General features: G+C 40.5%; 1 protein-coding gene and 1 pseudogene across 1 annotated transcript; one reads left to right on the top strand and one right to left on the bottom strand.

The window, feature by feature from the left end:
• Positions 1 to 290: 290 nt before the first annotated feature.
• LOC149034832 (NFX1-type zinc finger-containing protein 1-like) lies at positions 291 to 12,531 on the top strand. Its single transcript, XM_089194718.1, has 6 exons — positions 291 to 872; positions 3,153 to 4,938; positions 5,285 to 7,889; positions 8,292 to 8,758; positions 9,207 to 9,480; positions 10,358 to 12,531. Exons 2-6 carry the CDS (start codon positions 3,153 to 3,155, stop codon positions 10,656 to 10,658), a joined length of 5,433 nt encoding a protein of 1,810 aa, XP_089050844.1. The 5' UTR covers positions 291 to 872; the 3' UTR covers positions 10,659 to 12,531.
• Positions 885 to 2,936, bottom strand: LOC149034833 (uncharacterized; annotated as a pseudogene).
• Positions 12,532 to 12,683: the final 152 nt, after the last annotated feature.

Here is a 12,683-nt window from a genome sequence, read left to right on the forward strand (position 1 = left end):
TTTGGTAATGAAGCTAAGAGGGGAGGGGTTCAGAATGTGTGAGACCCCCCCCTACCCCGTCCGTCCCCTTCATACAGGAAAAGTTTAATTTACTATGTAAAAAATCAACTTGATTCCTCTCTCCCTCAATGCAGTTAAGACTCTAGTATAGAACTCCTTTCTACAAGAAGATCCTTTCCAAGCTATGGAATGAGGGAGGTGGGGGGGGGGGGATTTTAATTTGATCAAGATGCATGCTATCTCTAGTTATTTTTTTAAAGAAGTTTGCGAGTTGTCGGCTCTTCTTTTTGCGATGTTATGAGAACAGAAGATCAATACAGGACGTGGATAATGAAAACACCGGAAGCTTAAAAAAAATTACCTTCACAAAGAAATGTAAAATCCACGTTTTCCCTATCCCTCGGGAAATTCCTTTACTGAACAGTTCCGTTCCCAGAGCCACTCGTTTACATTCGCCGAAGAACCTAAAAGCAAATAATTTTCTGGGAACGAGAGTATTGTCTGCCCGGTTTTGTGATGATTTCAACAAACAGAAAAGCACATTGGCAACATTTTTCAAGCACCGGCATTTCTAGAGTATTCGCAAATTCCCAGTAAATCGGAACAGGAACTTTAATATTTCTCAGAATTGATGCCATATCTATCTAAAAATATCGAACCAATGAAATTACCGCAAATATGCATTTTATTAGTCTTTTACGTCATGCGGCAAATTCCAGAGAAAAATCAAACAGAAAGAGTGAATTTCTGAGGATTGAGAATTTAATGTGAATTATGTCTCCTTCGCAATTAAGGGATACTCTGAGCTTTTAAGTCTCACTGATCGTTGTTGTTTTTCTGTTCATGGATAAGAACATGTAACTCGCCTAAAGGTAAGTTAAAGCTGCAGTCCTGTAGCCAAGTTTGGCAAGGTTGGCATTATTGGATTGTTGCGAAACCACTCTGAAACAATCGTTTCGATCGTAAGCACGCTTTTAGCTAGAGTTACATTTAGTGATCACTATAATTACTATAATTTATATATATATATATATATATATAGAGAGAGAGAGACATGCTTGTATGCAAAATTTTTCAGTGTGTATATTGCATAGTATTAAAGGGCATGTAAACCCAAAAAACATTCATTTTCTTTTCACATAGATGTTAAAGGTCATAGACAGGCCTACACAGACTCCCCTGTATGGTTTTACGTTTCCGACGCAAAAGCCTTTAATGAAAGCTTCGCTCTGACGAGTATGTCTTTGAGCGATTTACCTCTTTTGTATGATATAATCGGAGGCGTTTTGTAAATTGTTTTCAGCAGTGGCTGATTTTGGATGAGGTTCCATTCTTGCATCAGTATTTGTTGTAAATTTTTTAACCCCTGGGTGGTATGCTGTCACAAAAGGCAATATTTTGCCTTTAGTTTTTTTGGTTTGTTTTTTAAGTGTCGACCGCCTTGCGGCAAACGAGACCTCAGATAACGTTTTTTCAATTAGGCTTTTTGGGTAACCACGTGCTTCAAGTCGTGTTTTGAAATTACACATGGCCTCCTGGAAATTTCTTTCACCTTTGTAGACAACCGTGTCTAAGAATGTGATTTCAGTCTCTGAGATTTCAGCCGTGAACTTTATAGTTGGATGGAACGTGTTAGCTTGTTCTATGAATAGATCAATGTCTTGTTTACGAACATCCCACAGGGAGAAAACGTCGTCAATGTAATGCTTCCATACTCTCGGCTTGATACTGCTTTGGTGAAGCAGTTTTGTTTCAATTTCTGCCATAAAGAGATTGGCGAAAGCAACCGCCATTCGTGTTCCCATGGCAGTTCCAAAACATTGGAGATAGTTTACTCCGTTGAACTGGAACGAATTTTCTTTCAGTATAAGCCCGAGCATTTGTTTTAAGTAGTGGGACGGAATGGGAGGGCTGTTATTGTCGTATTTTTCGTATGCTTGGCATACTATTGTGATACCCTCTTCTTGTGGGATGTTTGTGTACAAGCTTGTTACATCCATTGATACTAAAATAGTATCATTTGACACTTGCGTTTTCTCTATAAAGTTGATGAAATCAGTTGTATCTTTGAGATAGGATTTTTGTTTTTGAGCAATAGGCTGTAATAAATGATCCACAAAGGATGATATCCTTTCAGTTGGTCCTTCGCAGCCCGATATAATCGGTCTATCCACTGGCAAAGGTTTGTGGATTTTTGTTAAAGTGTAGAAAATCGGTATTCTGGGCGGATTTGAAAAAGCGCGGATCGAGGCCTGTCTATGACCTTTTCAACCTACGCGGCTCATATTGTTAAGGACGTGGCCCAGACTCTCCTGAAAAATTAAAAATGAAAAATACCTTAAAAACCTTTCAGACAATACATTAACTGATCACCAAGTCAGCGTGTTAGCAAATAATCCATAATGCACATAATGTTATTCAAGAAACCTTCACCATTTACATAAAGCACTTAACAACTGTTAAACGTGGTCGATGAGCCTCAAAGAGGAACGGTAAAGAAACCGGTCGAAAACACCTTTTCAAAGTTAAATAGAAGTTCTGAGTGATTGTTATCATTTTACGGTCAACTATGAGCAAATAATTGCGAAAAAATTTGACTCAACTCTTGGAGAGCCTGTTTGGGCAGGCAGGCAGGCATAACGTGAGGGCCAAAGGTTCACCGGGTTGTTTTTATCTCAGTGTTACCCTATTTAAATTAAATTAACTGCTTCTTACCTCTTTTGATGCTTCTTTTGGTTTTAACAGATCATACCAATAAATGTGTTGCGATATATTTGCCCCACAAATTAAAAAATATCTCTTGAAGAATGAAGATAAAAAAATAGGAGGTGAAGGATATTATTTTTGAAAAAAAATCTTGCTATGAGACTAAACTTGGCATGCAGGTCGATGACAACTGACAAGAAACTTTGGCACTAAACCTCACAATACTGCATCATTTGCCTGTTTTTATTGGTTTAATACAGCTGGTAATTCAAGCTTCACTAAGTAAGATGCTAAAGCAAAGTACTTATTTAATCGTTTGCCTTTGCATTTTAGGGACATATTTTTAGGGACATATTTTTTCGGGTTCAAAGGTTGAAGTCCTTTTATAAAGGAATTCCTACCATATTCCTCTTTTGTTATCCTTATTTGACTACTTCCCCTTATAGATGTCTCGTGATAATCGGAACGGTCGGAAGCGCGGCTACGAAGATAATTCGAAGACCGACCATCACGCCCCGAAACGACGACGAACAGATCGTAGAGAGGACACGAACAGTGCACCATCTCCAATAGGATTCAAATATTTGGAAGACATTTGTAAAGAGGGAGTCCCAGAAAATGCTATTTTAGGCTTAGTTAGTAAATCTAAGAGGTTCGAGGCGCTGTTGGCTCAAGACGAAATACGACCCGACTTGTTAAAGCTGGTTATTCGTGCTTTTCGTTTGCTGTGCTCAAGGAACAACCTCGTGGCCAAAAATGCAGAAAACTTGCTTCGGTCCTCCGCCACGGTAAAGTTCTGGACAGGGACAGTTCTTTCCAGTTTTATCGACGACATGCCTCACTCTGATTGCTGGAAAGACGAGAACAGCCGCATCTGTGTGCTGAATGATCTGACGGAGATTTTTCGTGTCCTCATTCCAACATTTGGTGAGAGCTTAGTAAATAAGCTTCCTTTGGCACAGCTTATTGTATCACTGGATGAACTCAAGGAAAAAAATCTCATCCAAGATATCAACGATCTTAAGAAAAAGATCCAGCACCTGAAAGAATTGAAAAATGAAGTAATTCGGCTTTCAAGGTCTGCACATGATCAGGAATCAGATGTGGAACCACCGCAAAGTTTCAGAGAATTAAGCGTCATCCCTCAGGCGGTAGATCTTTGTTCCAAACCCTTCCTTCGCAAGAATATCACCGAAAGAAAATACAATGACTTGGATCATTATCTAGATGTACAGTTTCGTCTCCTAAGAGAAGACTTCGTGAAACCTCTTCGAGATGGTATAAAGCAATTGACAAAGGAAAACAACTCCTTGGAACCGGGCGCTGAAGAAAAGTCCAAACGCATTAACAAGATCTCTGTTTACAAGAGGGTCACTGTCCAATATCCCGTATGTAACAGGAAAGGCCTGCTTTACAGAATCCGGCTTAACTCGAATCATTCCAAAGTGAAGAAAGTGAACTGGGAGAGATCCAAGCGACTTAAGTTTGGTTCTCTAGTGTGCCTTTCTTCAGATGATTTTAAGTCACTCGTCTTGGCCACAATAGAAGAACGAAATCCTCGAGACCTCAGTGTAGGCGAATTAGACGTACGTTTTCAAAACGTTGATAAAGAAGAAATAGCCGTTTTTGTCAAGGAGAGAGAAGAGTTTGTCATGATAGAGTCACCGGCGTATTTCGAAGCATACAGACATGTTTTAGAAGCAATGAAGAATATAAAGCCTGAAGAATTTCCTTTCCAGAAATACATTGTGGAATGTGTTCAAAATGTTGAAGCTCCCAAGTATCAGAGAGAGAGACAAGGAGAACCGATCCCGTTTGACTTCACTGCTCTTTGTAGACACTCCCCCGCTAAAAAATCTAAAACTTCGAAAGCTACCGCTGCACGCCCACAGGAGGGCGAGTCACAAGTCGCAGGCGCAACCATGACCGATTCCTCGTACAGTCTGGAAGTTGCAAGGACCGACGAACCGTCCTTCGATTGGCCAGACAGTAACATACTTGGCTTCAACGAGTCACAGATGCGTGCTTTTAAATTGGCGCTAACCAAAGAGTTCGCGGTCATCCAAGGACCCCCAGGCACTGGGAAAACGTACGTTGGCTTGAAGATCGCCCGAGCTTTCTTGGAAAACGCCTCTATTTGGCAGAACGGCGAGGGGAACTCTCCCATCCTTATGGTATCCTACACGAATCACGCTCTAGACCAGTTCCTGGAGGGTCTCCTACCAATGAAAGGTAAGTTCAAACTATTTTCTTTATTCCTTTCACCCCTAAGAGTGATTAGCATCTGATGTCTCCTTGCGATACCTCTTCTGAATCACACAGAAAGGTCAAGAGAATAAAGGAAATGATCACCAACTAAAGATGCTCTTAAACAAATTCTCCTTGTAAGCACCTTAAGAAACGTATGATGAACAATAGGGAGAATATGCATGATGATATTAGGGTGTAAAGGATAACTTTCTTTATTCTCATCACTTGTCTGCATGATATTAATTTTTTATAGATATCGTAAGGAGAAATTCTATCTTGGTCACTAACGGAAGTTAAAGGGTTAACCCGCTTCTCTCACTTTTGACAGGTGTTGTTCGTGTCGGTGGCCGCAGTAGAAATGAAAAATTAAACGATTATTCGTTGGCACAATGTCTACGACTCGAAAAGTTCATAACAGATGTGGCAACTCGCCAAGTTCGAAGAACAGCTAAGAGAGAAATCGAAGACCACAAAAGGCGCTATAAGCGTTCCACTTTCCTACTAAAGGCCTCACGAACGGCAATTTTGTCACTGCAAGAGCTTTACAACCAGGGCTGTGTTAAGGAAAGACATTTCCAACAGTTTCGTACCGTGGCCAGAAACCGACCAATCAATGAAGAGCTGGTAAGATGGCTGGACATAGAAAGGGAAGGAACAATTCAAAGATCTAGCTCAGAGGATTACCATCGACGAAATGATTTCCGCATGGAGTTTGCCACGCCAGGTTTCATCTTTGACGATGATGAATCTTCAGAGGAGAGCGTAAAATTGAGTAGCATAATCGTCCTGTCCATGCAAGATGCTAAAAATCCGAATTATGTTAGGAGAAATCTCACAAACAACGAGGCAATGACCAGAAGCCAAGAACAAAAAATCCGTCATGTTGAACAGTTGTCGAGGAGAGATCGCTGGAGGTTGTACAAACTGTGGGTTCAAAGATTGGAGATCAAACAAAAAGAACACTTGAAAACATTTCAAGAAGTATACGAAGAAGCATTGTCCCGTGAAGCCGAACTTACTACTGATAGGGAGTACAGGGTTCTTCGTGATGCACGTGTTATTGGCATGACAACCACTGGTGCTGCCAAATACCGCCGCATTCTACAACGGATTCGCCCCCAAATCATTCTGATTGAAGAAGCTGCTGAAGTGCTAGAGGCTCACACAATTACGTCGCTGACACAAGGCTGTCAGCACTTGATTTTGATTGGAGATCATCAGCAACTAAGACCTAAACCACAAGTCTATGACCTCGCTAAGAATTACAATCTGGATGTGTCACTGTTCGAGAGAATGGTTAAAGTCGGTCTTCACTGCGAGACTCTCAATATACAGCATCGTATGAGACCTGAAATTGCCGCCTTGATGAAACATATTTATGATGATCTCCAGAACCACGAATCGGTAACGAAATACGAAGACATCAAAGGCATCAAGAAGAACATGTTCTTTATCAACCACAGTCATTTAGAGAATCCTTGTGAAGACTCACACAGCCATGTGAACAAACACGAAGCCACGTTTTTAGTCGCATTGTGCTATTATTTATTACAGCAAGGGTATGCAGCCAATCAGATTACCCTTTTGACAACTTACACGGGGCAGATGTTTGCCATCAGAGACTGCCTTCTCGAGAGAAATAGTCAAGAACTCAAACATGTGTGTCTGAAGACGGTCGACAACTTTCAAGGCCAAGAGAATGACATCATTCTTCTCTCGCTCGTACGCAGCAACAAGGATGGAAATGCTGGATTCTTGAAGATCGTAAATCGCGCATGCGTGGCTCTATCCCGTGCCAGAAAGGGTTTTTATTGTATTGGAAATTTTGCCCTTCTCTTGGACGCAGGTGAGATATGGAAAAAAATTGTGAACGACTTGGAGAAGAGTGGTAACATTGGCAACGGACTGCCCCTTTTGTGCCAAACTCATCGAGAAGAAAATACAGCCGAAACAGCCGAAGATTTCAGCGAGAAGGCTCCCTCCGGGGGATGTCTGAGGTCATGCATGGTGCGTCTGAATTGTGGTCATGTATGTAAACAACAGTGTCATCCACGTGACACTAAACACGAGAATTACATCTGTGATGAGCCTTGCGGAAGGACCCTCAACAAGTGTGGTCACCCGTGCTTAAATCCTTGTAAAGATCCTTGTATGGAGTACTGTTGGGAACTGGTAGACAAAGTTTTACCAATGTGTGGTCACGTTGTAAAGAATACAACATGTAGTACCAACGTAAAAGAACTGGAATGCCAAGAAAGGTGTGATAAAACCCTCTCCTGTGGCCATCGTTGCCAAGCCCGCTGTTCGCAGCCTTGCACCGCCAAATGCAATGAGCTCAAGAAAATATCGAAGGGGGATTGGCCATGCGGACATGAAGTCACTATTGCTTGCTGGGCCACTCCATCAGATTGTACAGCGCCATGTGGTGGCAACTTGGAATGCGGTCACGAGTGCTCCGGGAAGTGTGGCGATTGTCGTTTGGGACGACTTCACAAGCGCTGTGAAGAGGAATGTAAACGCAGTCTAGTGTGCTCTCACGTCTGCAAGGAGCGATGCAGCATCCCGTGCCCACCGTGTCCTAGGACCTGCGAAATTAGCTGCGGGGACAGTAAATGTGGTAGAGCGTGCGGAGAGCTGTGCTTGCCATGTCGTTATCCGTGCTCGTGGGAATGTCAACATCACAAGTGTTACAAGCAGTGTCACGAAGTATGCGAAAGACGGAGATGTGACGTGCCATGCAAGAAAATCTTGTCATGCAATCACGTATGTCGCGGTTTGATGTGCGAGAAGGAGTGCATTTGTGTCGTCTGCATGAAAAATGACGACGCATCTGAAATTACAGACATATTCCTCGGTGGCGAGGACGAGGTAGATGCCCGGTTTATCAGGCTCCCAGACTGCCAACACATCTTCGCAGTGTCTGATCTTGATAGGTACTCATAATAACTTGGTATTTTGTTTTTCGAATACCTGTGGCCTATTCAACTATAAATGGAATTGTAGGGAGTTTTTCACATTATAGCTCATAGCCCAGTGATGCGTCTTGTAAGATCTTTTCAAACTCATAATAGGTGCTTTGATCGTGAAAACAATGTTCTTTTTTATAATATTTCTCGTTATGATTTTGATCTTGTAACCATTTTCAAAAGGCTAATGTCATGTCAAGGTACCATCGTTGCTGAGGTCCATGGGTAGATTTGGTAAATGATGTTTGGGAAGCCTTGGTTGGTTTACTTCTTTTTTGCTTTTTGGGCTTGGTTTGGTATCTTTTCAACCATTTTGTGTTTCCTCCGTTTTGAGATCCTATAATCCTATACTTCGTTTCCCTTTTTTAGATACATGGATATGTCACAAGATGAAGCGACTGGATCTCACGTGATACAAACAAAAGTGTGTCCACGCTGTTTGGTTCCAATCCGCACGTGCCTGCGATACAGTGCCATTATCAAGCAGCAGATTCACGACATACAGAAGGTGAAGATAGCAATGTGGAATATATCAAAAACGGCGAGTCATGACTTGCAGAAGAAAAAGTCTGACCTTGAACAGCGTCTGGAAAGTTTGGAAACAAAGTTAAGAGGTGAAAGACAGGAACAATCGTTGATGACACTGAGGAAGTCTGTTGCTGGGCTGCTGAAATATGACGATCAACTTATGGTTTCTATCAAAGAAAATGAAGTAAAGATTGCCCTCATAGAGAACCAAGTGACTCTGATGGAGCGGTTATGTTTCATGCGCGCCAAAATAAAGAAGAACCTCGGTAAGATCCCGATGGAGATCTGCAAAGAGAATAGCCTAGAAAGTAAGTCTGTATTTGTCGTTATTGAAGTTTCTTCGCCGTTTGAATAATTTACCAAACTAAGACAAACTCACATGACATCAAAGAAATTTGAACATGCCCTCCCTCTCCCCCTCCCTCTCTCTCTCCCTCCCTTCCCCCCTCACTCTCTCTCTCTCTCTCTCTCTCTCTCTCTCTCTCTCTCTCTCTCTCTCTCTCTCTCTCTCTCTCTCTCTCTCTCTCTCTCTCTTTCCCTCCTCTCTCTCTCAATTATTTGGGTACCGTAGGGTAGTACTGCTGATCTACTCAAAGAGGAGCCCATTACTGGGCTCCAGTAATGAGCTCCTGACTCAAAGAAAAGTGCTGTTTGCCTTGTCGTGACACATCAATTTGAATACACCCGGTAACTGTGAAGAAGTACACACCCGATTGACATACAGTAAGCAATGGACATCGATTTTCTCTTGGACAGGTGATCACGTGAAAAATGAGCTGAGCTATCTCGAAAAGCGTTTCATGTCCTTCAGAGTAACGCACAGAGAACTACAAGACATCAACACAGAATTCTCCAGACTCAATCTCCAACTCGAATTCTGTTTACTGAGTCATGATGTCAAGAGCCTGGAACTAAAGCTAGATGAAAGTTGCGAAGAGATGTTCACTGCAGTAAAGGAGCAGTTGTCCAGCGGTAAACGCATAATAGACGAGCGCCTGGAAAAACTGATGAAAAATATTGAAACGATAAGGTACGTTTTTAACAACAAATTGCGCAATTTTCTCAATATGCATGTAAGCTAATGAAGTATTAACTTACTACTTTTCATTCTTTGTGAGACTCAAATGTAGCACAAGGACATTCCTAACAAAAATAGTTTTGGAATGGAACCTTTGCAGAGATGCCAATCTCTAGAGATCTCGAATCTGGATATTTTTTTTCGGACCAGCATCCCCGACCAAATTCGCCAAAGCGATCCCCCCGGGAACTTTCTTTTTTATTTGGACCCCCTACTCCCCCCACCGAGCAATTTCGCGGGAAAAACGTGGATATATCTGTCAGAGACTTCAATTGGTTGAATACTCATCCAATCAGACTCTCGCTTATATAGGAGTAGCAAAAAAGAAACTCTCTTTTTTGTTTGCAACGAACAACGCGCAACACGCGAGAAAATGAAGCCAGAAACCGTAATACAAGCATCAGAAGCCGGGTGATTTTGGAATTTTGGAACATATGGAGCTTAAACCTTAGGTTTTTGCGAGCAACTGATCCAAACTTCCCTTTATCCGGGAGTTTTGGTCACCCGTACGGAGAGCGGAAAATTGGCTCTGTATCCGGGAGAGTTGGCATATATGCCTTTGTATGTACGTTGTCTTTCCAGTTTATTGCATGATATTGGTCAAAGTTGTAAAGTAATGTAGGGGAAATGATACATTGTATTTGTTTTTTCCTGTAATTCAAGCATCTTTCAAAGTTTGACACAAAAAACATAACTGCTCCCTATAGTGATCGGTTGATAGTGCCAGCAAAGTTCTAATTACACCTCCTTTAAATAGTAGCGATTCGCCTCGTGTCGTAAATCTAAATACTAAATTCTTCATGAGAAACAATAATATTTTCGTATTCAGGAGGACTGAGCCTGCTCTTAACCCGTTGACTCCAGAAGAAAAGAGGCAGATTGTGAAAGCAATCGGTCTGTCTAAGGGTCATTGGTTCAAATGTCCCCGTGGACATGTCTATGCAATTGGTGAGTGCGGCGGCGCCATGGAGACAAGCAAATGTCCTGAATGCAAAGCTGTGATTGGTGGAACAAGCCACAAACTGGTGGAGGGAAACCAACTGGCTTCTGAGATGGATAATGCGCGGTACCCGGCCTGGTCTGAACAAGCAAACTTAGCTAACTATGAAAACTTAGATGAAATAGTGTAACTTTTTTATGTTGATAGAGCTCATTGAGCTTCAGTTTGGCTCGAAGAAAATCACGTTTTTCATAATATCTATTCAGAAAGGTGAAAAAAAAGCTAGAAGCCGGTGGGAACGCAAATTAAAAGCGCGTAAAAACGAGAGTGACTACGTACTGACAGATTTTAGTTTTGGATTTAGTTGGTTAAGAATTTGGCTCGATTTTTCTTAAGCACTCAAAGAGCCAAGTGAGGCAAAAGCAATGTATTCCCAGATCGTATCTGACACTCAACTGATATTGCATAAAGATGAATCATCCATAAAATTTATATTTATATTACTTTTGATAGTGAGAGGCAAATTAATGTTTTTTACGAACGTTCATGTTTCAGAAAAATATATTTTTGGTGTAACTTGGGTGGAATATTTTACGACCTGATTCTAAAGTTCATCTGATTTTGACAAATATAACAAACCTTGATAGGACTTACGTGCAACAGTGTGTTATTACAATAGTCAAGGCACAGTAATTTAAAGATAAGAGCTCAGAGACGAATAGTCTATAGAACTCATTATTAGAAGAAAAATATGAAATATGATAGACAGTTATAACAGTGGCGTGGCCAGAAAGGGGGGGCCTAGGTGCTCCTGGTATCCGTTGTCAGATGATTTTTTTTGTTACAATCTAATAATTCAGGTGGTGAAAAAAATGAGAATTGAAAATGCATGGCATGCACTGTAGTTAGGTGGGTACCCTGGGTGTGTAGAGAGACAGTTCTCACCCATCCCCCCCTTTTAGAAATCTTAACTAGGCCTCTTTCCAGGGTAAGCGTCTCTTCAGTGCATGTTAAACTTCGTAATGGATTCTGTTGTGACAGTGTTAGTCTCAAGTTTTCAGATTGGCAGGCCATTTGGAGGGAATTAAAGCTTTCCTCATCATCTCAAATACAAGTTGATTACTGATTAAAATCAGTTCAGAAGTACCTGATATTATTAGACATAGAGTCTGCTATCAAGGAAGGGTACTGTGTACATTTATTTGTTTTATAGATCTGTAATGGTAATATGACCAAGAAAAGAAGAATATCCAAGTTATGAAAGAAAGGTAAAATTTGCATTAACCCTTTAACTCCCAGTAGTGATTACCATGTAACTTATAGTATCCATACATTTAATACAGCAAACAGCTTATGAGAACACTCCAGCTCATCAGGTATAATTTATTACTTAATTAATAGACTTGTAGTTCTGATCACTTCAAAATAAGGTTTTTATCAGGGCTAAAATGAAATTCCCTGGTGATTTGGAAAAGATTGATTATATGGCCTTACACTTAACCCTTTAACTCCCAAAAGTAATCAGCATATAACTTCTCCCTCTAATATCCTCACCTCATCCAACAAACAGATCATGGGAAAACTCAAACTCATCCAGTTGAAGTTGTTAATCTAACACCAAATTCTTGTTACTAATTTACAAAGAAATGTGTAGCATCTAGAAGGGAGAATCAACAATCAGATCTTGGGAGTTAAAGAATTAAAAACCAACATTTAGTGATGTTCCTTTTTGAGTTTGTGTCTTGTAGTTCTGATCACTTCAAAATTAGTCTTTTTCTCAGAGCTAAAATGGAATTCCCTGGTTATTAAGAAAAGATTGATCGTAAAAGATTGTAAACTTTTTGAGTTTGTCTTGTATTTACAACTATAAATGGGTTAATGTCTGGGTTTAAAAAAGAAATTTTTTCTACTGGGTTAGTTTAAATATTTTGGGTCTCAAATTACAGAGTGAATGATAAGATGATATTGAATATTTGATTAACGCTGCATGAAGTTCTTCTTAAACTTGGAATTTCTAAAGGATAGATTTTACTAATACTAATAGAATATTAAATTCTCAATGATATTTTAGGCTGTGTATCATAAGTGTTGAGTATTTTTACACACTTTATTTCTGAAAGGGTTAAATTTTGTAAATTAAGTTATGCATTTGAAATCACGAATTATGTAAATGGCTCTCTCTGTGCAATCAAAGAAAAAAGTGAATACAGTTATT

Source organism: Pocillopora damicornis, chromosome 14 (genome assembly GCF_964200805.1).
Source record: "Pocillopora damicornis chromosome 14, jaPocDami1.2, whole genome shotgun sequence".
In the NCBI taxonomy this organism is placed as follows: domain Eukaryota; kingdom Metazoa; phylum Cnidaria; class Anthozoa; order Scleractinia; family Pocilloporidae; genus Pocillopora; species Pocillopora damicornis.